Raw genomic sequence first — 21,581 nt, forward strand, 5'->3', positions numbered from 1 at the left:
TTGGGCCTTAACAGAGGTATGCGCTCCACTGAGAGCCGGTTCTAGTTTATTCATTTAGTTCTAGTCAGGTGAACACACTTTTTATTGTTTAGTTCAGTCCGCCATTGTCAATAAGTGCAGGGTCTGCATTTGCTTTTGCATGTGTGTGTGTGTGTGTGTGTGTGTGTGTGTGTGTGTGTGTGTGTGTGTGTGTGCGTTATAGCTCATAGACAGATGCTTCAATCTGACAGACTTTGTATATAATATATTTTCTTAATTTCTCCAGTATACCGAGAACAGAACCAATAACACCACAGTTTATCAATACCATTGGCTTAAAATCTGATTATAATAATTTACTGGAGCCCATTAAATACAGAGTTTTGGTCTCCATCACTATACAATACAAAGGAATAAGACATGGCCCTTGGTAGATATATATATAAACTGACGTAAAAGTAGAACAAGTGGTGGAACAATAACGGTTAAGAGTCAAAGGACCTTTTCTGAAACTGGTGCTAAATAGCAAAGTGTCTTTGCGAGTTTCAGGACTGATGCAGGAGTCCTTTTCCTGTCAAGGGCCTGGATTTGTATGTCTGCTCACTGGTGCAGGGCAGCTATGGGTTTTTTAAAGATTGTTTTGTTGTTGAGTGAACTAAAACAGAACAGTGTCAGAAAAATCAAAGCAAAGAGCTGAAAGACGCTAAAACCATCTGGGGAGGGGAAGTAACCTGCAGGAGGGATATAAACCTCTTGTCGCTCTGAGTGACACTTTTTTTTTTTTATACGTCTTTATCCTTCAGTGCAGATTTAATCACAATCCAAAGATTGTCTGGATTATCTACGAGATTAAGTTGATGATTTGTACCCAACATTAGTCACATTACCATATCGAGTAATTCAGGGTTTAGTCAGACTCTGCTGAAGCTTTAAGTACTCCGTTTAAAAATGAATTTATCAGCTTTGTGTGGATTTCTTATTCTGCTGAATGCAGGTGTCAGATCTGATGTAGATTAGTCTTGTGATGAGACCAAAAAAATTCAATACAACTTAAACATGTAGGTGACAACAATACATTTCATGGAGAAAGGAAGGGAACCTGGTCACCTGAGAGACATAAGAATATCATACTTTTTATAATTGTACATACTTTTTACTGAAAATGAGGCATGTTGTGGTTTTTTATGTAAAATAAAACACAAATATACTTTTAAAATAAGGGTAATGGACAAACCTGGAGTCCAGAGGATGCTCGTTCACATAAATACTGGTTTACCAAGATAAACTTTAAGGCTTGTGTAATTTTTTAATCTTCTTATTACTTGTTTTTTTAATTCATGAGATTTTTCAAATGCATGTCATTTAAAAGTTTAGAGAACTACATTTAGTACTTCAACTGCTTTTTTATTTTGTGTATGTGTACCTGGAACAGGAGTCTCTATATGGATAAAATGCCATACTTTATGATGTTTGATAAATTCATAGTCACTCCAGAGGACGTCTTCCTTCTAACTACTGAGAGATTCTTCACCTCATTACACTGGTGGTCAGGAGTGACTTCCAGGGTCTTGCTCTCGGTCTCTGCGAGACTTTTGGTGGTGAAGAGCAAGTGCTCGAGCCGGGCCCGGACATTGGTCCTCATGGTCTCGTAGTCGCCATCCAGCTCGCCCCACTCCTCATCTTCCTTCAGGATGACACAGTGGAGCAGCCCCAGGCACTGCCGCAGAGCCGCATGCAGCAGCTGAACCTTCTCCTCAGTGCTGGGCTCCTCTGAGTCTGGGGACAAGGACACGATGCGCCCGCTGTCTGGGGTGTGGTCCAACAGGAAGGTCTCCCTCTCTTTCTGCAAAGGCAAATCTAACACATGACTTTGAATGCTGGGCAGCAATACCATGCCTTGCTGGCCTAGCGCTCGTGACTTTATTATTTGATATTGATCAATTGCAAATGTAGCACTGAGTGGGAATTGATTGTGCTGATCAATTGAAAGGTGTTTTTAAAAGGATGCTGAGGCACAGCTGCATGACAGCAGAAAAAAATAACCCCATGCACTCTATCCATTAGGGGCCCCAGGGGAAATGGAGGAGGTGGGGGGGGTTGTTTTAGTGTGATTACACTGTGCAGCACAGCATCAACAACACTGTGAGAGCACACTGCTCAATGTAGATTCATTAAAAGCCAGATGTAGTGCAATGGAGGTATTAACAGGTAGCTAGTGACCAACATGTCCGTGTGGAGCCACAACTAACGGAAAGGGGAGTGTGTCGCACCGCCCCTGAACACCACCCTCATAACTCACGTAAAGCTGGAGCAGACGGGTACATTCGTGGTGCAGTAGCCGGGCGAGAGCCGCCGCTCTCCCGGTCCGCGACCGTCCAGCCCCCGGAGCGTCCAGCTCGGTTATCGGCCGCTGCTCTTCCGACTGCTCTGCCATTTGCTCCCCAGCCCCGGTTCCACAGGAGGGTCAGCGGCGGCGGCGGCGGCGAGCGGGACGAAGGCCGAGCGAGGGGAAACAACGTCTCCCAAAGCTCCCCGCCCCCCCGACCCCCAGCGTCGAAAATATCGGGCGGCGAAGCAGCGTTTTTTCGGATGTTTTCTCAGTTTGGCGTCGGCCCCGGAGCTCCTGTCCTCGCTGCCCGGGTCAGTGCGGCGTGTTGGTGTCGGTGCTCATGTCGGCGTGTGCGCAGCCAGAGGGGATTTAATTGGTTCCGCAAGCCACAGGGGCGTGTTTAGGGGGACGCACAGAAGGGGCCTTTTTATTTCCTCCCCCCCCCCAAAAAAAGCGTCACCGTGCGGCCCCCACCCATCCTCCTGCAAATAATACAAACTCTCTACTGGGACAGTTTGTTTTTCCAGTTCCTGACGCACGACAACTAGAAAATAAATATAAAACAGGACATCTGCTGTAAACCTTTTTCTTCATGTGAACAGGGAGGAGAGGATAAAAAGCTGGGTGGGGTGGGGGGGGGGGGGTGCCATGTTTTACAAACTAATTAATTAATCTTGAGGAAAAAATATCAGATTCAGAACAGTCAGTCACTTTAAGACGTTTGTAAGTGTTATTTTGAATGTAGAAGGTTATTTCTTATTTGTATTAATTGAAAATAAGCACGAATATTTGTCTCATAGGGCTTAACGAGGTGCGGCATCCTCTGTCCTTACAGAGCAACTTGCAGGTTAAAGATATCAGTGAATTATTGCGTAGGAAAATGAAGATAAAACTTGATTTTCATAATATGTCATTTATATCTGGACGAGCATGACTTCTGGAGTCAGTCTGCAGCACAGGGGAGACTGGACGGATTCAATTCTATTTTGATCAATATGGATCTCAATCCCAGCTTTGAGAGAGAAGAGGTTGCAAATGCTCACACATCAACCAAATTTAAATCTTGACATCTATATAAAATTAACTTTTTTCTCAGCAGTGTGTCAGTGTTTAAAGTATTTATACATAAGACATTGTCTGATAGAGACAAAGCGAACAGCAAGTAATATAATCGATCAATTAAACTAGTATTTTTGGTAAAGTACCATATTCACAAAACTACATGTATATTTTTATTATCCTGCACACTCATGTTCTCCTATTCATGCAATAATAAAGCTGTGATTTGAATTAAGTTTGTTTGTATTTATTGACTTTTATATTTATTTGTGGATTTTCCATGTAAGGACTTCATCCTCAACATTGTTGTGAATATATTTAGATTAAAAATACATAGAGCACATTTCAGCTAATTTTACCTGTTAAGCACACATACGTAGTCAAGCCTAATTATTGGTGTACTTATGTACATATATCATTTTTTAATTGACAAACTAATTTTCAGGTTGTCATTATGGATTACTGATTGTAGACGGATCTACAACACAGTGAAGTGTATAAAATGAAAGGGTCGGATTACTTTCTGAAGCTGTTTGCAGTGTGCCAGCGTGTTGACTGATGAGCCCCAGATCTGTTATAGAAACAGTTTGTCTATTACATGGTTTGTTCAGCAGATGGTGCTAACAAGTTGATTTTTCAGCATTATAATGTCCAGCTAACTGGATTTTCTTGTTACTGCCACTAGCATATTCCCTTAAGTGTTACCTGGTTTGAATTACATGCCAAATATTAAAACACATTGGTTTGCTTTGTGTTCCTCTTCATCTTGTCTTGTCTTTTTCATTTATTCCCCAGTATGTGATTTAAGGGTATTGCAGTTATTAATAAACATGTGTAATTTTAAATAATTCAGTAAAATGATTCTCTTGTTGAAAGGGTTTGCACAAAAAAATACATCAACCCACAGACTTCAGCACATAATTAATTTATTCTTCCATATTTTCTGATAAATTAAGCTGATAATTACTCAGTAGTAGTGGCAGTGTACAGAGGTATATTCTCTTATTTAACATTTCTAACAAAAAATATTTTGCTCATCCACTGAGACAATACGACAGTTAAAAAACAAAACAGAGGGCAACCTGGCATACTGTTGCCTGTATAATCCTGAAATGCAAAGATTTGTAATAACTGATTATACCAGACGACAAATGTTTGGACAAATGAGGACGATGATATAGATATTTTTGACATATGACAGTAGGAAAAGTATGGAGGTAAATAATAAAATTAACAATAGCTGGCTTTCATTGTAAGAACTGCTTATTGAACCTCATTTGGTTGTAGTTGTTGCTCAGTGGGATTTTTCTTCCCTATGTTTTAAGCAACTAAAGCTGCTGGAGGTAACCTCAAGGACAACCATCAATTCACTGTGTAAATAGATTAAAGTTTAAGATAAAGATATACACATATCTATATACAAACACAGGGTGACAAAGTTAAAGTTTTAAAATTCTAACTAAGTGGTAAAAGAAGCATAAGGAATCTACATTTTTAATCATATTCCCTGACATGAAGTAGTTATGCAACTGTATGTGACTACTAAATTATACTCCATGGAGACAAACTGCGTGTGCCTTCAGTTTCCCTCCATAAAGTTCCTCATTCTTGAGCCGTCTATCTAGATTAAATTATCTCCGTGAATCTCTGCACACTGCAACAGAATCTGTCTCTCTCCTTCCCGCTCCCAGACAACCCCCTCCTCGTCCTTCCTCCTCTCCCTGCAGCTCTCCCAAACCATGTCCCCAACATCCTGGTGGTCCCCGCCCACAATTACCTTTTCCCACAGCTCACCCTCTCCAGGTACTGGTGCAACTTCAGCCGCCTCCCTGCTCCACTGCACGGTCTGCTGGGAGGTCAGGGAGGTGACGGAGCTGAGGGTGAGGAGGGTGCTCTGGGAGCCCACGGTGCTGGCGGGAAGAGCAGGGAGCTGGATGAGCTGCGGGTGGCTGTTGGTGGAGAGGTGAGAAAGAGGAGCAGCGGTGAGGTGCAGCAAGGTAGGGGCCTGCTGCTGGTGTGCTACCTGCACCACATGATGCGTCGGCAGTTGGAGGAACTGGCTTTGAGACACATCTAGCTGAGTCTGTGGAGTAAAGGGGAGCACCACCTGCTGCAGCGGAGTGAGTGTACTTCCCACTGCTGCCTCCTGGCTCTCCTGGCTGAGAGAGGGCTGTTCAGGCTGGGTGAGCACGGGGACGTTCTCCAAGACCGGGGTGGGACATCTTATTACCGTACCCCCATTGGCTGCGACAGCCTCAGCTATGAGCACCTCAGGGTGGCTCTTGGCCTTGTGGGCAACAACAGAGTCCTTTTTTTCAAACTTTTTGCCACAAACAGAGCAAGAAAACTGGTAGGAGGCTTCTGCATCGTGTTTCTTCATGTGCCAGTTTAAGGAGGCCTTCTGACGGCAGGTGAAGCCACAGATCTCACACCTGCCACAAGGTGGAAAGAGAAGAATATATTATAATCCAAGGTCTCATCTATGACCCTTTACCTCCAATTTACTAAAAACTACAGTTATAATACAAACTACAGTGCTTTTAAACTAATATTATTACAAGCGGAATTTACTTGGGCTACAAATTAAAATACTTTCTAATCATTACTTGTACTCTTGGATCAATACTAGTGCTGCTATATAATATAAGGCATTTAGATAACAAAGTTAGTCAAGATGGGGTTAATTCTAGCTATTTTAAATGCTATTGGGTTATTTAATATACAATTTAACAATGTTTTTTACTTTACGTGGTCATGACAGACATAAAATATTCATATGCAAAGGAAGAATTACAATGAATCCCTCTACATACTTTCCACCATGACTCCGAACTAAAACAAAAACAACTACAAATTGTGTAAGATCTTAAAATGTGTATGACAAAGAACAGACAATGTTCTTCATAAAGTCTTAAGTCAGAGATATTTATTGCAGTGCGTCTTCATCAACAAAAAAAACAGATCTGTTATGTCTGGCACTCTCAATAGAAAATCCATCCGCACATTACATCACACATTATTTGTAGTCCCATAAATAGGTACAACTAAGAAAGCTGTTTACACAATGGATTTATAGCTGACGTCGTTATGCAACACTGGATAAACTATGGTTTACTTTGTTAAGTCTGTGGACTAACTAGGATTCAAATATATATCAGTGGGCTCGTGTCAATGGTGTGGTGACAGAAGGAGCTTCAATAGTAAATAATGACATTAGTTGAGTTTGATGTGTTTCTTATCTTGTCTATTGTGTTAATTCTCTCTATTTGTTAGCATTAAAAAAAAACCTCAAAACCCTTAAAACTACCAGAATGCAGTAGCAGAGAGTGGCTGAAAACGGTTATCTTAAATGAATTCATAATCAGCAAACTATCGCTCCTACTCACTGTATAGGTTTCTCTCCTGTGTGGATCATCCTGTGCACAGCGAGGTTATGGGAGCTCTTGAAGGCACGAGCACAAAACTCACAGATGTAGTCCCGTTGGTCTGAAAGACAAATGATGAGCAGAAATGAACAGAATGCATGAAAAGAAAGAAAGATGAATTATTATATTTTGCAGTCATTTCATTGCTTAGCTTGGTTTGTACAATGAAAGATTGGTTCTGTTATTGAGAAATCCTAAGGGAGAGTATAAACACATGAACTCTCGACATCACCTGTGTGGTGCTTTGCGTGGCGCAACAGCTGCTTCTGCAGACGAAACAAGCGCCCACATGAAGGGTGGTCACACACATACTTCTTTTTTAGCAAGTGCTGGTATTTTATATGGTGCTGAAATAAAGAGTAGACAAATAAAGAATCAGCTCGAAGAAGAAAAAATAACATCCATTCAATCCTTTATAGATTAAAGTAACCATTTAAAGATCAATATCAAATGAAACAAAAAAACATTTCAGAGATTAAAAGTAGCATTATATCCATTTTATTTCACTGGGTAACTAAATATTCTATACTTTAATTCAGTGTAGAATTCCAGTTTTTTTGGAGGGGGGGGGTCATGGTTATGGGAGACAGGATGGCAGACCTGTAGGTAGCGTGGGTGTGCTAAGACAGTACCACAGCCTTCCATTTCACAGCGGACATACTGCACTGGGGGCTTTTTCCTGTGAGGACAGGAAAAAAAGGAAACAGTATAATAATCAGGTTCTATTTAATTAACACTAGTTATCAATGGGAATTGACATAAGAAAGATTTGTACCTTCGCTTTGGCTGCTGAGGGGCTTTGCTATCTTTGTGCTGTCGACCGCGTCTGAATGGAAACAAGTTCTGAACTTTAGTACAAATTTTAAATGATGAGGAAAATCACACATTGATTCTTCTTCTAAGGTTTCAATGCAGCATCAACTTCAAAAATTATGCCACACATACTTTCAAATCCAAGCTAAAGACCTACCTGTTTACCATTGCTTTTTATTTATCTTCTTTTAAATCAAATGTATCTGTTAAGTTTGTTTTATTGTTTACCTTTGATTGCCTATTTTCTTGTTTTTCTTGTTTTTACTCTGTGTGATTTTTCTTGATGCTATTATTATTTTTAGCATTTGTTTCTTTTGCTTTTGCACTCTGTAAAGAACTTTGGGTATGAAATGTGCTATATAAATAAATGTGCCTTGCCTTGGTGGAACTGTGTTAAAATGTTATATTTGAGTTGTGACTTATTTCCATAACAAAGGTGGTATTGTATATTAATACATGAAATCTACGATGTTTTCATTCTGATGGATAGAACATGGATGAAGAAGACATCTCAGTGTGAGTCAGGGGAAAAAAACTGTTCTGGGCCTCCACCCAGGAGACAGTTTTTGTTGTTGTTTGTTTGTGTTATTGTTTCTATGACTTTGAGCAGGATGACGCAAAAGTACTTTCCAGTACATTCGGATCCAGGTAGACGGGCGGTTCCATTTATTGTTCTTGTCTTGGCAGAGGTTTGATTGCCATCTCTTCCTGCCATAATCTCAGTGTGAGAAACAGGTTCTGTTACTCCAGGGTGAAACTGGTGAATGTTGGCTCGTATGGTTACGGGTGTTTTGACTAAAAAGTATTTTAAAATATTTAATAACTCACCTGTCACAATCTGGAGTGTACTTCATAATGCACTTATGTGTGCACCACAGTACTTTCCTTTAGATTATTATGAATCCACAATTTACTTACTTTCTGGTTGGCTCTGTGTTATCACCCTCTCCTCCCTTGATTTGCGCAACAATCTCAGTTGATTCTTCCTTTTTGACGTCATTGTCTTCTTCCTCCTCCTCTGACTCCTCTTTTTTGACTTCCTCTTGTAATGTTGCACACTGACTTGATTTCTTCCTAAAGAGTAACAAGGAAAATCAAAAGTGAAACATTTTAACATGGGTGGTCTTCATATAAAGTGACTTTCGTGACTAATACAAATGAGGAAAGGCAGTGAGCTCAGTGTACGTCTTTGTGTCAGGTTGACAGATGAGGTCTTCTCGGTCATCGCTGAATGGAGGGTCCTCACCGAGAGCTGCGTCTGCAATGCTATATGTGGGCATTGACACCATATGGACCACGATAAAATTCACACTGACCAAAAGAACTGATACCTTAAAAACTTCTGTGATGCTCACCAAGTTGAATAACACTCACTTGTCATTGCTTTCTTCCAAAGCACCTGTGTCCTTCCCTGTAAAACAGAGACACTGAACTTCAGTATTGAAATCTTTGAGTATTATTATATTGACATGTACAGTGTGTAAGAAAACCAAAGGAAGTTGTCATTCTCTTACCACATGACGGAGCCTCCATCTCTGCTGCTGATGTGGTGTGCGAGGCTCGGGTTCTCCCTTTGCCCTTTCCAGATTTGGACAGCTTGGGTCCGCGTTTGGAAGCTGAGCGAGCCAGGGTGTCAAAGTGTTAGGGACACATCTAGTACATTTCTGCTGAGAGGGGATGTGCATTTCAGTGAAGTGTTTGTGTGTGTATGTGTGTGTGCACCTTTTATGGCAGTGGATCTCTTTGTGGCAGCTCTGAGAGAAAGAGAGAAAGCAAATAAATGTGCAGTGCAACTAAAAAACAAAGCATGATGCTGGGATTGGCAAAGGACAAGATGACAAGAGCACAGCGAGGAACACATGTGTATCCAACTCATTTTGCTTTGGTTACAACATCTGGTATTTCTATAGCTTTAAGAACCCCCAGTGATAAAACACACTTCCGACAATTATAGCCACGAGCCTCCTCGCTGTGCAGACACACTGGTGCTGCTTGCAACAGTCGTGTTCAGTAAAGTAGCTGTCGTGTCTTTCTGTGCATGCACTTACTGCATGTCAGGTGAGTGTCGGGAGCGTGATCCCGCACGTCTCGTACGTCCCCGAACCAGACTTGCGGGTTTTTTCGTGGAGCCGCCACGATCCTCAGACCCGGCAGCGGTACAAGCTGCCGCTCCCCGGGCTCGCAAAACACGCACGGAACCTCCGACAGGAGCCCGAGAGTCCGGGCGGGTCCCCGCAGGTGCCGCGCGGCCTCTGCGTCCCCTTCTCCCGCCGGGCGACTCAAGCGAGCCCGCGGATGAGTTCGGGGCCTCCTCGGAGTCTCCGGTTGTCTCGACCCCGGGACGAGAGGCCGAAACCTCGTCCTCCTCTGAGTCCATGTCGCTGTTGTTCAACTGTCAAGAGCCTCACGGATGTTTTTTACTCAGTTAGACGTGAAAATATAAAAATGAAGATCCAAGCAGAAGGCCCTGCTCCGGGGGGGGGGGGAGACTAGTGTAGTTCACTCGCTAAAGATAAATGTCCGACACTGCACGGCTGCTACATTAAATCTGTTATTGTTAAAATGTCACGTTTTATGAAGAATCTCATTTTACAAACATTGAACAGTAATTTCTTCTTAAAGCGACAGCAAACCTCGCGTTTCTTTGGAGGAGACCGGCTCCGCTCAGGATGCGTCTCCTTTAAGAGCCGCGGCACGGAAATGCGATAGGCTTATTTTTGGACCTACAGGGTTTCCGTACTATTTACAAACTGGTGATTGTGGGAAATGTAGTTTTTAGCACAACACTGTCTCCAAGCCATATTAAAAACTGGATTATTTTTAGTCCTACAGATAAATGAAATACTACATTAATTTATTACTTTTAAAATGATTTGACACTTATTATATGACACATATCTTATATTCTCATAGCCTGCTTCATAATCCAGAGTGAACATACACTATATCTGGTCAAGTCAAGTCAACTTTATTATCAACAATGCCATATGTGCCGGACATACAGCGAATTGACATTGCGTTTCCCTCTTATCCCCGGTGCAAACAGCATTAAACATGAAATATAAAATATAAGTAAGTAAAAGATATAAACAGACAGTGGCAAATCTAGACAATATAAAGAAAATATGGCAATTATGGCGGGAGGAACAGAATTAACGGTATAAATATAAACAGAATTATCAGTGGAATATAAATATGGCAGTATTAACAGAATTACAGTATAAATATAAATATGGCAGATATAAACAGGATCTAAACTAATGTCCTGAAAACAAATAATTAAATACTACAATTGTCATTATTTATGTCTTTCATTCAGCCTCCTCTATAATATTAGCGTGACAAATAACAGAACATAATTAGACACTCCTAAAATACTCATTTTATTATTTTTATGTCTCTATCATTATATGGCAAACTTATATTACATCTAAAATAATGTCCTTATTTTACATAAAAGAAAAATAACTTTGCAGCTGTTAATAGAAATGTGATAATCTCATTGTTGGATAATTAAATACTACTATTACTTAAACTATCTTTTATTCTCATAGCCTCCTCAATAATATTGCACCGACATATCAATTATTAAATCCTCCTAAAAGTGTTTGCTTTAAAATCTTTTTTTTACTAGCAGGATCAAATTACATCTGAAATGATGTCCTTATTTGACACGAAGTGTTAAGTCCAATGTGGCCATTGTTAAAAATAATAGGATATGAGGTGTGGCTGTGCCCACATGTCCTCTGTGTGCCGAAAAAGAGATAACGTAAACCATAGATACTAGTCCCACATGAGTGACAACAATGTGGTATGTCTACGTGCGGAGCAGACAGGCGTGATGTTATTTGATTGTTGGGAAATTTTAGAAGAATTCTTGATGTCCCTGATGCGGGTTTTATTGTTTTTAGCTATTGCCTATATGCCTTTTTTCGCTTTTTATGATTTTTTTTATTTGTTGTCCTTGATTTTAGATTTTGTATTATATAATGTGTTGCGTCTGAGTTGCTCCTTGTACAGATTGTTAAGCCCTATGAGGCAAATTTAAATTTTTTAATAAGGGCTATGCTAAATAATTTGATCTGTTAAGTAGCTGGCCAATTAATTTATAGCTTGGAACTAAGGAATGTATTTCTTTACCAGTTGTGAGAGGGTAGGTGGTATTATTTTCACCTTTTGTGTGTTTCTCATCGTGGCATAGTTTGGCTCTAGAGACACACAGGACTTACTTCAGTTGCTGGTTTGAGATCTTAGATAAAATGTTATGTCTCTGGACTGATTTTGTCTCAGCCATAGTATTATTTCTGTTCAAGATACAGTCACAAAACATTTCAGATGTGTAGCTGAGATCAAAATGAAGGCTGATTTTAAATGGATGTGTCCATGAGACACGAATACTCATGCATGATGTATAACTCTACTCATTGTTTGCGGTGTTAACATGTTAACATGACTTCTGATTTTCCAGAGCAAGGTTTTCATAGCCTCCAGGAATTCATTACTATGCATTTATTTGTTAAAAACCTGACATGCACTACAGTTAGTTTCATGATTCATCAAAGTGTTTACAATACCTGCAATTTACAAACTCCCTGGTCAACACATCAAATCTGTTTTGTTTTAAACCAAAGGTCATTTATCAAATTAAAATTGGGGTTTTAACTTACAGCACAGATATGCTATTATTTTTTTTATTCCTCTTGTTCAAAGTTGAATCATATTCAGATAGTTTTTATCTTCAGCGCTACTCTGTTGTATTTTTGTATTGCCTTGTATGAGAGTTTGTTTGTATGTGTGAACCGATGCATTTGATCTCAACAAAAAATTCTCCAATTTCAAGTAAAGTAAAAAACAAAGCTTTTTTAGTTTCTTTTCATCATGAAATGATTTTTATCATAAGCCACTAGATGATGAAGATGTGAAAGAGTTATAAGAGTTATATCTAGTGAAAGGTTTTGACATATTTCTTTTTTTTGACTTTACAGTAAGCTGACATCAGAACATTTGTCTTGCAAACAGAGCTATTTTAGTTTTGTCTTGTCATTTTTTTGCAAATGAAAAACAAGTCAAATGTCAGGATGATGGGATCAATTTCAAGAAATAACTTATTTTCACACACTGAATTTTGATTTCATGTAGACATGCCTATGAGATGGATTAGCAGGCTTTGACAAACTTTCCAAAGATAAAACAGGAGTAAACAGAGTAAGAGAGAAGGTCAGTAAATTATTTAATGAATAAATACAATCAAATAATAGGATATTCCATCAAAACAATAAATAAAGCTACGTTTTGAGTACCATTCATAATACTACTTCAAGGACAGAATCTAAGTAGGGAAGCAAACTGTATAAAATGCAATGTTGACATGAAATGTAATAAAACATTGTTAAACAAAAATGTCAGCAGATAACCCTCACAAGATTCAGTAGCTCTTCACTCTTTCATTACTATAAAGAACAGAACAAAACAGAAATACAGAATAAATATGACTTTTAGTTTGTATTTGGTGTTGGTACAGTTTAATATAAGAATAAATATGTCTGCAGGCCCCTCTTCACCTCTGCTTGAGACTTGTGTCTCAATTACGCAATCATGAGAGACCATAAATGACAATGAAGTGGAATTAACTGCTGTGACAACACCTTTACACAAAGCAAACATGCTTCTTTAAGGCCTTATTCATTGCAGTGGCTTGCATAAGATAAAGTCTTTTTGTTGTTTTTCTGTCTCATGAGTCACTTTAAATGAGCCGTGAACAATGAAACCACAACTACGAGCGCTGGTTATTTATTTAGATGCATTATGTGGAGTTGCATTTGCTTGCCTCATCAATTTTTTTACAACCACTTTCCCAAGAATGTTTTGTTTCAATTATTTTCTAAATGAAAAATAGACTTTCGAATTTTGTTTTAAAATTAACATTTTCCCCACGTAACAAAGAAAAACCATAGTGAAAGAAGGGTTTTTGAGTTGTTATTTGTAGACACATTTAATTTTTCCAAAGAGTAAAAGTCTTCAAAGTTTAAAGACTATGTTAACCGAAGAACTAAGTATACTTTCTGGAGACAGAAAAATAGAAAATAATCATATTAACAGTAAAATAATGATAAAAAAAATAATGGCACAAACAGAATAAAACAAAATGAGATAAAATACAGAGCTGTTTTTTAAAAATATGTCTTTTCACTCAACCTCTGCTGAAGTGCATATGTGCCAACGGTGGTATGTAATCTTTCACACATCATCTCATTACGTCTTTAAGCCTCAATGAAATGACTCCACACATGGATGCAAGTATGCACGATGCCGTTGTTATTAGAGGGTGTTTGACTTAATACAATCTGTCATGCTTGCTGCTCATGCACAGATATCTCTTGTCACCCAGTCTTACTGGCAGGTGAGTCAGCTTACAAAAGGGTAAGTGACTAGAGGTCCACAAGTCTGACACGTTCTCAGACTTTCAAATTCCTGTGGGTTTTTTTAGTTCTAGGAAGAACAGACATGCAAGAGTAAAGACAAAAATGACAAAGATTAAGTTTTTTCCATTTTGCATTTTGAGAATAAAGTTAAAATGTCAGGATAGAAGATCTCTTTTTTTGTATTTCAAGAAAAGATTTGGTAGTGTCGAAAATAAAGTCAGCTCCTCTAGTCCATGGTTGAGTCCAGTTGCTTCTGTCCATCATGTTTAAATTTTAAGTCTAAGAACATCCTTGTTACTAAAACAAGTACTAAGTACAATATCACCAATTCAAGTTTCATATATATAATTTTGTCTTATTTTTTTTAATCTTTAAAGTCTTTTTTAACTTCATTCTCGACTTTTCAACTTTTGATAATGCAAAATTAAAAAAGAAATCTCCTCCAATTTAATTCTACTTCTCAACATCCTTTAGCTTTAAACTGTAGGCCTACCATTGAATGGATTCAACGACCACAATAATCTGTCATGCGTTGTATCCACTGCTAAATAAAAGCTGTCCTTTAATTTAGTGACAAGAACCAGTATTTGAATTCAGGGAATATAAATTATGATGACACAGCAAGTGTAATGCATAATGTTTTGATTTCTCAAAAAAGGGTCAAAACATCTTTGGAGATGTATGTAACTAAAAATAAGAACATTTAACTGTAGGAGCTTCTGTAGTGGCCAGTTTAACTTGAGTTAAACCAGCAGAGAAAATAAATGCAGTATTGACAGAGAACAGTATCAGTAAAAATATAGCTACTGTCAGAGAAACAAATGCAGTATAGTTGTGCATGGTCAAATGTTGTTGACTCACCCACAAACATGTATCACTGCCATGCCAGCCACACCTAAGGCCTCAGACGTCACAGGTCAGGCTACACCCAGCATTCCACATTTGTCACGAACTCAACTCGTGTTAACAAGCTCATCTACACGCAAATCTACAGAGCACAGACAGAAGGGACAAATTTAACCAACAAATCTTACAACCTATCTGAGATGGTCACATCACTGAAAGCATCAGTTCTAGTCAACATCTATTGCACAGACTGCACCTTTGACAGATGAGTCATGCTGAAAGAGAGGACAGCTACAACCCCAAATTAAACAGTGACTGAATATTAAAAAAAACACAATACCCCAACCCGACAGAGTTCAGGTCGTTGTGATGTGATCTCACTTATCTCAACTTATCTCACAGTCAGGTGGACAAGATAAAAGGCAACAAAACAGTACAGTACAAAAAATACAACGTACATAAACGCAAAATGTAAGGATGCGTGCCTTAAAAGGTGCAACATTACCATCTCTACCCAGAAGGAAGTGGACCTGTTGCCGAAAGACCACCTTGAGGCAGTCACCATCACATAGTATTTAGATTTCCATACAAAGCAATAGAAGAGAAATTAAGATTAGATTGGATAAAAGACATCATTTTTCTATATATGTCAAAAAGATGAGTTCCAGCAGCAACACCAGCTCAGACACTCTGTCTACAACAAACTCTAGCTATAATTCAGTACAGTGGTATCAGCTGTCTCAATGCAAAGTACACACAAGTACCGACAACATGAACACAAATTATGAGCGTAACAGCAAAATCAGCACCACGTCAAATACATTTTTCTCAAAGATGGTTTCTGTCGTATTTGTTTGAACTTATTACACTGATGTTTTGTTTTTTCTGGTAAGTTTTGTTTAGGATATTCTGGCTTCATTCCTGGAAAGAGAGAGACCCATCACTGTATATAAAGTCTATGAGCATGGCCCAAGACAAAGCGTATTTCATTCTGTAACAATGCTGAATAAATTTATTTTCACTTTTTCACTTTCTTTAACATGGGGAAGTTAGCCTTGGCAGGGGTTAGTGCTGTCCGACAGCCTCTGTAGTTTTAACTGTGTCAAGATTTTGTATATAACATTTCACAGATCCCCACATTGCCACTAAAAGTGTGAATGAGTTACCAAAGGCTTGAAGGACTGTATGGCCGAGGATCAATTCAATTACATTCAAAATTATTTGTATAGCGCCAAATCATAATATACAACATGATCTCAAGGCACTTTACATAGAAGGTCGTGACCTTAAAATCAAAATATAGAGAGACCCAACAGTTCCTACAATGAGCAAGCACTTTGGTGACTGTGGAGAGGAAAAACTCCCTCAGCCTTCTGGAAAGTCCGAAACACCCAGATTTGCCGTATTGGAGCAAAGAGTGAAAACAATGATGAACTGCCTTAAAATTCTTGGAATTGTATGGGATGTCACTGAAGTGTCTCTCACTGAATGACATTTTTCTGAGGTCAGCTGCCCATTGATTGTGTTCAACAGACTGTTCAGAAGCCTAATTCTCCAAGAGATTGTGCACAACTGCAAATAGATATATCACTCAGCTATCAATGCCACGAACATAAGCCACGTACTGAATGATGTTCAAGAAGTTTCCCTCTGCATATTTGTGGCCTTGAGGCCAGTTATGCTACATACCTCTCTGTGGGCGTATGTGTGTATGCTTCCTTCTCAATGACAACAGCAACATCCTATTTTTAGAGCTATAGATCTAATCTGGATTGGAATAGGAAATAAAACAGCAATAGTAAAAAAACTGTATTTCTTTGGGTTTGTTTAAGTTATACAGATCATTTGTTTGGGTTTTCCATTTTTATTTAATCGATTTAGTCCTAAATCTTTTTCTTATTCTTACTTTTATTTACAAAAGTTTGGTATTTCGTAAGGTACACTGGGATATTTTATTTGACATGGATAATCAAAAATATTCCACATTTGAAAAAACGTACCATGCAACAAGTTTTGTATATTAACCCATTTATTCTGATGTTTGTCATCTTATTTATCTGCACACTTTGTATTTATTTTTCCATACCCTGATGATTTTCTATCTTCTGAAATAAGGATCTGTGCAGCATGTTTACAGTTTAGAGCACTGCCAACAATTCTTCCTTAAATAAATCAAATAAACCTTTGCATCAACATGTGCTGCACATGTTTTGTTGCTGTTAATTATTCTAATTTTCTTTCTGTTGAGTTTGCATTCAGGCCATGCAGAGACATTATTAAAGTACTGCTTTAGACAGTGTAAAGTACATGATGAAATTCCCTACAGTCATCTGCTATTATCTCATTGTACTCTTAAAAAGCTGCACACTGCTAGTGTCAGAGTACTGGCAAGTAATGGTTTTAATCTCTTTTGTTATTTATTCATTGAATTATAAGAACATGACAGGCAGCTAAATATTTCTTTACAATGTCAACTTTGTGGGATCCTTTACTAAGTGGGTGTATCTCACTATCTTTGAATGTTATTCAAAATACAGAGTGAGTCAATGCATTTGGATTCTATGCTGCAGGAGAAGTATTCTTTCATTGTCATGTTTTTTGGCATTACTGGTTTGTCACTTGGCTAAAACACATGACTTTTATCTTTTCTTTATCTTGTCTCCTACATTTGTCTTTCAAATAAACATAAATAAAATATAATGATGTCTGATCTATATCTTTTCTTTTTTTTAAAAATGATTTTATTGGCTGTGTGGATAAAGTAAGCTCTAGATCCACTGTGGTTGAATAAAATAAAAAAAGTGCAAACCAGAGAGACTTCTACTGGAAATTTGTGGAAACAAAGAAAATTTATGTTTTATATAATAATATATACTGATGTTACATGTATTGACACACATGTAATTTAGTAATTGTGTTAGATTTTGTGAGCACAACACTCTGCTTGTGTAAGAGATATGACAATAAGATCCTGTTTGTCCACTTGGTGGAATGCATATAACACAGTGACTGAACCATGAATTTTGCAAAGACGTGGTTGCAGGTATCTTTTCTTTGTTCAGCCATGTGTTGGAACATTTCAAAATAATCAAGATCCCAAAGTGACGTCACACTTTTTTTCTTGAGATTTCAGCTGTATATATAAGACACCAGCAAACACCACACAAGATTTACACAGTGTAGTTTTCATAAAGAAGCATCTAATATAATACATCTAAAGAACCATTATTTACAAACTTGAATATTAGCTACGGTAAGTACATCTTTATTTTTCAATACATGATAATTACTTAAGGTAGATGCATGTAATTTCATTATACTTTACTATAATTAGTATATATTGATTCCATTGTACGTATATCTGGCAAGTTGTAAAATTTGGCTTGATTTGAATTTTTTGGAACATTTAGATTATTTAGACACATGTCACAACATTGATAGGTTTTTGGATAAATGGGCAAATACATTTTTTTCACTTTCCTTAGCATGACTGTTAGCTTTGGTGGAGGTATGGACTCTCTGAGTGCTCTCCTATCCTAGACTGTTTTATGGAGAGGTGAGACATGACCAAGGGATGAAACATTTACATTTCTGGAGTGGATCTTGATAAATGGGCTTATCCAGGATTTTAAAAAAATAGTTTTTTTTGGTGGATGTTTGTATTCTCCAAGCACCTTCCTCATTAAAATTGGAGTCTTAAACTTGAAATGAAATCATTATTTTTGCATGTATAATACATTTCTGCCAGATTCGTATCGCAGCTACTTGAATTCAATCACACAGGCTTATGCTCCTGTTCAGGGACACGCAATTCTCCAAGGAACATTAAGTGTCCCTGCACATCAATAATCTCTTGAAGAATCATCTTTTGTAAAAGCAACTCCTCACCAAATGCATCAAACATCTCAACATGAATAACTACCACTTACAGTCAACTTTCAGTACACTTCTTTACCTGATACTGAACCGATTATGTCTTCCCAGAAGCCTGTGTTTCCACAAAAAATCTTAACCAATTTCCATCAAGCTTGGTGAAGATGGGCCTGAGCCTTGGAGTAATATGGCAAATAAGTAATTTAGGTTATCAGAGTACTCCCACCTTTTCTTTTCTTTTTCCTCTACAAGAGCTAAACAATAATTATAGAGTAATTAATATCTGATTAGCTGAGTGATAGATAAATTTGAACATTTTGGACCTACAAAGGTCAAAAATGCTTTAGTGTGGTTGCTTGATTGGTTTTCAATTATGTATCTCATTGCAAAAAAGAGAAAATTGTGTTACAGTATAGGACCATACAATTTAAAAATATCCATACAAATGATTTGTTCAGGTAAATTATTATTATATTACTTTTTTATTCGGGTAGAGATAATATCAATTTGTAGCTGATCAATATTTAAACTATCCATATTTACATTCATGTCTGTAGTGACAATCTGTGCTTGGAAGGCCAGGAGCTCTTAGAAAGTAAACTTGCAAGAAAATGTGCAAAAATAATTTCCATGAATCAATAGATTTTTGTTTTAAAACATATGTAATTGCTGATTTGCCTAGCTCCCAGTATCCTATAATTTAAGATCACGTCTATTATCTATAACACCTTTTGTTGCTGTGTTGTCAACTATCGCAGGATAAAAAGCAGACACAATGGCTTTTGGACCAGTCTTATCAAGTTTCCTGATATTAATAGGTAAGTTAGTGATTATTGCAAGATAACGTGAAAATGCTTGCAGTTATATCAAAAAGAAGTACATTAAAAACTTTAAACATTATTAATATTTTAATGTGTTAATTTTTTCTTTACAAATAGTGGCCGTCTACCTTCCTGAAACAAAAACTAGCATCACAGACACATCGTTAACAACAACCGGAGGATCAACAACAACTGGTGTATCAACCACAACTGGTGTATCAACTACAACTGGAGGTTCCACAACAACTGGTGTATCAACCACAACTGGTGTATCAACTACAACTGGAGGTTCCACAACAACTGGTGTATCAACTACAACTGGAGGTTCCACAACAACTGGTGGGTCGACCACCACAGGTGGGTCAACGACAACTGGAAGTTCAACAACTGCTGGACCAACAACAACTGGAGGATCAACTACGACTGGTGGATCAACTACAACTGGAGGGTCGACAACCACAGGTGGGTCAACTACAACTGGTGGATCAACTACAACTGGAGGTTCAACAACAACTGGTGGATCGACCACCACTGGAGGTTCAACAACCACAGGCAGGTCAACTACCACTGGAGGTTCAACAACAACTGCTGGATCAACAACAACTGGAGGATCAACTATGACTGGAGGGTCGACCACCACAGGTGGATCAACAACAACTGGAGGATCAACTACGACTGGTGGATCAACTACAACTGGTGGATCAACTACCACTGGAGGTTCAACCACTGGTGGATCAACTACAACTGGAGGATCAACTACAACTGGTGTGTCAACTACAACTGGAGGTTCAACAACCACTGGTGTGTCAACTACAACTGGAGGTTCAACAACCACTGGTGTGTCAACTACAACTGGAGGTTCAACAACCACTGGTGGATCAACTACAACTGGAGGATCAACTACAACTGGTGTGTCAACTACAACTGGAGGTTCAACAACCACTGGTGTAACAACTACAACTGGAGGTTCAACAACACCTGGTGGATCAACTACAACTGGTGGATCAACTACCACTGGTCTATCAACTACAACTGGAGGCTCAACAACAACTGGTGGATCAACTACAACTGGTGTATCAACAACTGGCATGTCAACTACAACTGGGGGTTCAACAACAACTGGTGGGTCAACTACAACTGGTGGATCAACTACCACTGGTCTATCAACTACAACTGGAGGCTCAACAACAACTGGTGGATCAACTACAACTGGTGTATCAACAACTGGCATGTCAACTACAACTGGGGGTTCAACAACAACTGGTGGGTCAACTACAACTGGTGGATCAACAACCACTGGTGGATCAACCACCACTGGTGGATCAACCACCACTGATGGGCCAACAACAACTGGAGGATCAACCACCACTGATGGGCCAACAACAACTGGAGGATCAACCACCACTGATGGGCCAACAACAACTGGAGGATCAACCACCACTGATGGGCCAACAACAACTGGAGGTTCCACAACAACTGGTGGATCAACCACCACTGGTGGATCAACCACCACTGATGGGCCAACAACAACTGATGTAACAACTACGACTGGAGGTTCAGCAACAGTCACATCTGAGGCAATCACAACAAAACAACTGATTTTCAAATCTGCTGGAGAGACATTCACAAGTGACTTGGCGAATGCATCATCTGCAGCATTTCTAAGTCGAGCCTCATTGATTCAGTCAACAGTAAGTCTCTCTCTTCGAGTGAAATTGGAAATGTTTTGAAAGATATTAACATTTTTATTGATTTAATAATCTTCCTTCAAAAATATGTAATTTTCAAATTGTAAATTTTTGTGGTAGGTTGTCAAATTAAAGTGTATACAGTGAATTATAGAAACTATATAGTTCTTTAATATATTTATATATATTCAAAGAAAATAACAAATTAGATGGACAGCCAACTAAATAAAAGTACGTACAAATGTATTTCTTGTCTTTCTGCAGCTGGAACCTTACTACAAACAAACATTTTCTTCATTCCGCACCTTAAATGTGGTGTCTTTCAG

General features: G+C 38.5%; 2 protein-coding genes across 3 annotated transcripts; one reads left to right on the plus strand and one right to left on the minus strand.

Moving 5' to 3' along the window:
- Nucleotides 1-4,276: 4,276 nt before the first annotated feature.
- LOC109634959 (E3 ubiquitin-protein ligase ZFP91-like) lies at nucleotides 4,277-10,310 on the minus strand. Of its 2 annotated transcripts, XM_020095835.2 has the most exons (11): nucleotides 9,654-10,310; nucleotides 9,328-9,359; nucleotides 9,120-9,221; nucleotides 8,980-9,016; nucleotides 8,791-8,871; nucleotides 8,524-8,679; nucleotides 7,568-7,618; nucleotides 7,393-7,471; nucleotides 7,025-7,139; nucleotides 6,754-6,853; nucleotides 4,277-5,799 (listed from the first exon to the last, which is right to left on the minus strand). In XM_020095835.2, exons 1-11 carry the CDS (start codon nucleotides 9,980-9,982, stop codon nucleotides 4,989-4,991), a joined length of 1,893 nt encoding a protein of 630 aa, XP_019951394.1. In that variant the 5' UTR covers nucleotides 9,983-10,310; the 3' UTR covers nucleotides 4,277-4,988. The 2 variants fall into 2 exon arrangements, with proteins under 2 accessions (XP_019951394.1, XP_019951395.1); XM_020095836.2 differs by lacking the exon at nucleotides 8,791-8,871.
- A 7,579-nt stretch (nucleotides 10,311-17,889) lies between these two features.
- Nucleotides 17,890-21,581, plus strand: LOC138406678 (bifunctional endo-1,4-beta-xylanase XylA-like). Its single transcript, XM_069519260.1, has 3 exons — nucleotides 17,890-17,916; nucleotides 19,716-21,258; nucleotides 21,520-21,581. Exons 1-2 carry the CDS (start codon nucleotides 17,890-17,892, stop codon nucleotides 20,901-20,903), a joined length of 1,215 nt encoding a protein of 404 aa, XP_069375361.1. The 3' UTR covers nucleotides 20,904-21,258; nucleotides 21,520-21,581.

The sequence above is a fragment of the Paralichthys olivaceus genome, chromosome 22, assembly GCF_024713975.1.
Source record: "Paralichthys olivaceus isolate ysfri-2021 chromosome 22, ASM2471397v2, whole genome shotgun sequence".
Taxonomy (NCBI): Eukaryota; Metazoa; Chordata; class Actinopteri; order Pleuronectiformes; family Paralichthyidae; genus Paralichthys; species Paralichthys olivaceus.

Excerpts from the sequence above, each read along its gene's own strand:
- LOC109634959 (XM_020095835.2), bottom strand. The coding sequence starts at position 9,982 with ATGGACTCAGAGGAGGACGAGGTTTCGGCCTCTCGTCCCGGGGTCGAG. Across the intron at positions 7,472-7,567 it reads CCTCAGCAGCCAAAGCGAAG|GAAAAAGCCCCCAGTGCAGT; the intron begins GTACAAATCTTT and ends CTGTCCTCACAG. Across the intron at positions 5,800-6,753 it reads ACAGGAGAGAAACCTATACA|GTGTGAGATCTGTGGCTTCA; the intron begins GTGAGTAGGAGC and ends ACCTTGTGGCAG.
- LOC138406678 (XM_069519260.1), top strand. The coding sequence starts at position 17,890 with ATGAATTTTGCAAAGACGTGGTTGCAG. Across the intron at positions 17,917-19,715 it reads TTGCAAAGACGTGGTTGCAG|CATCACAGACACATCGTTAA; the intron begins GTATCTTTTCTT and ends AACAAAAACTAG.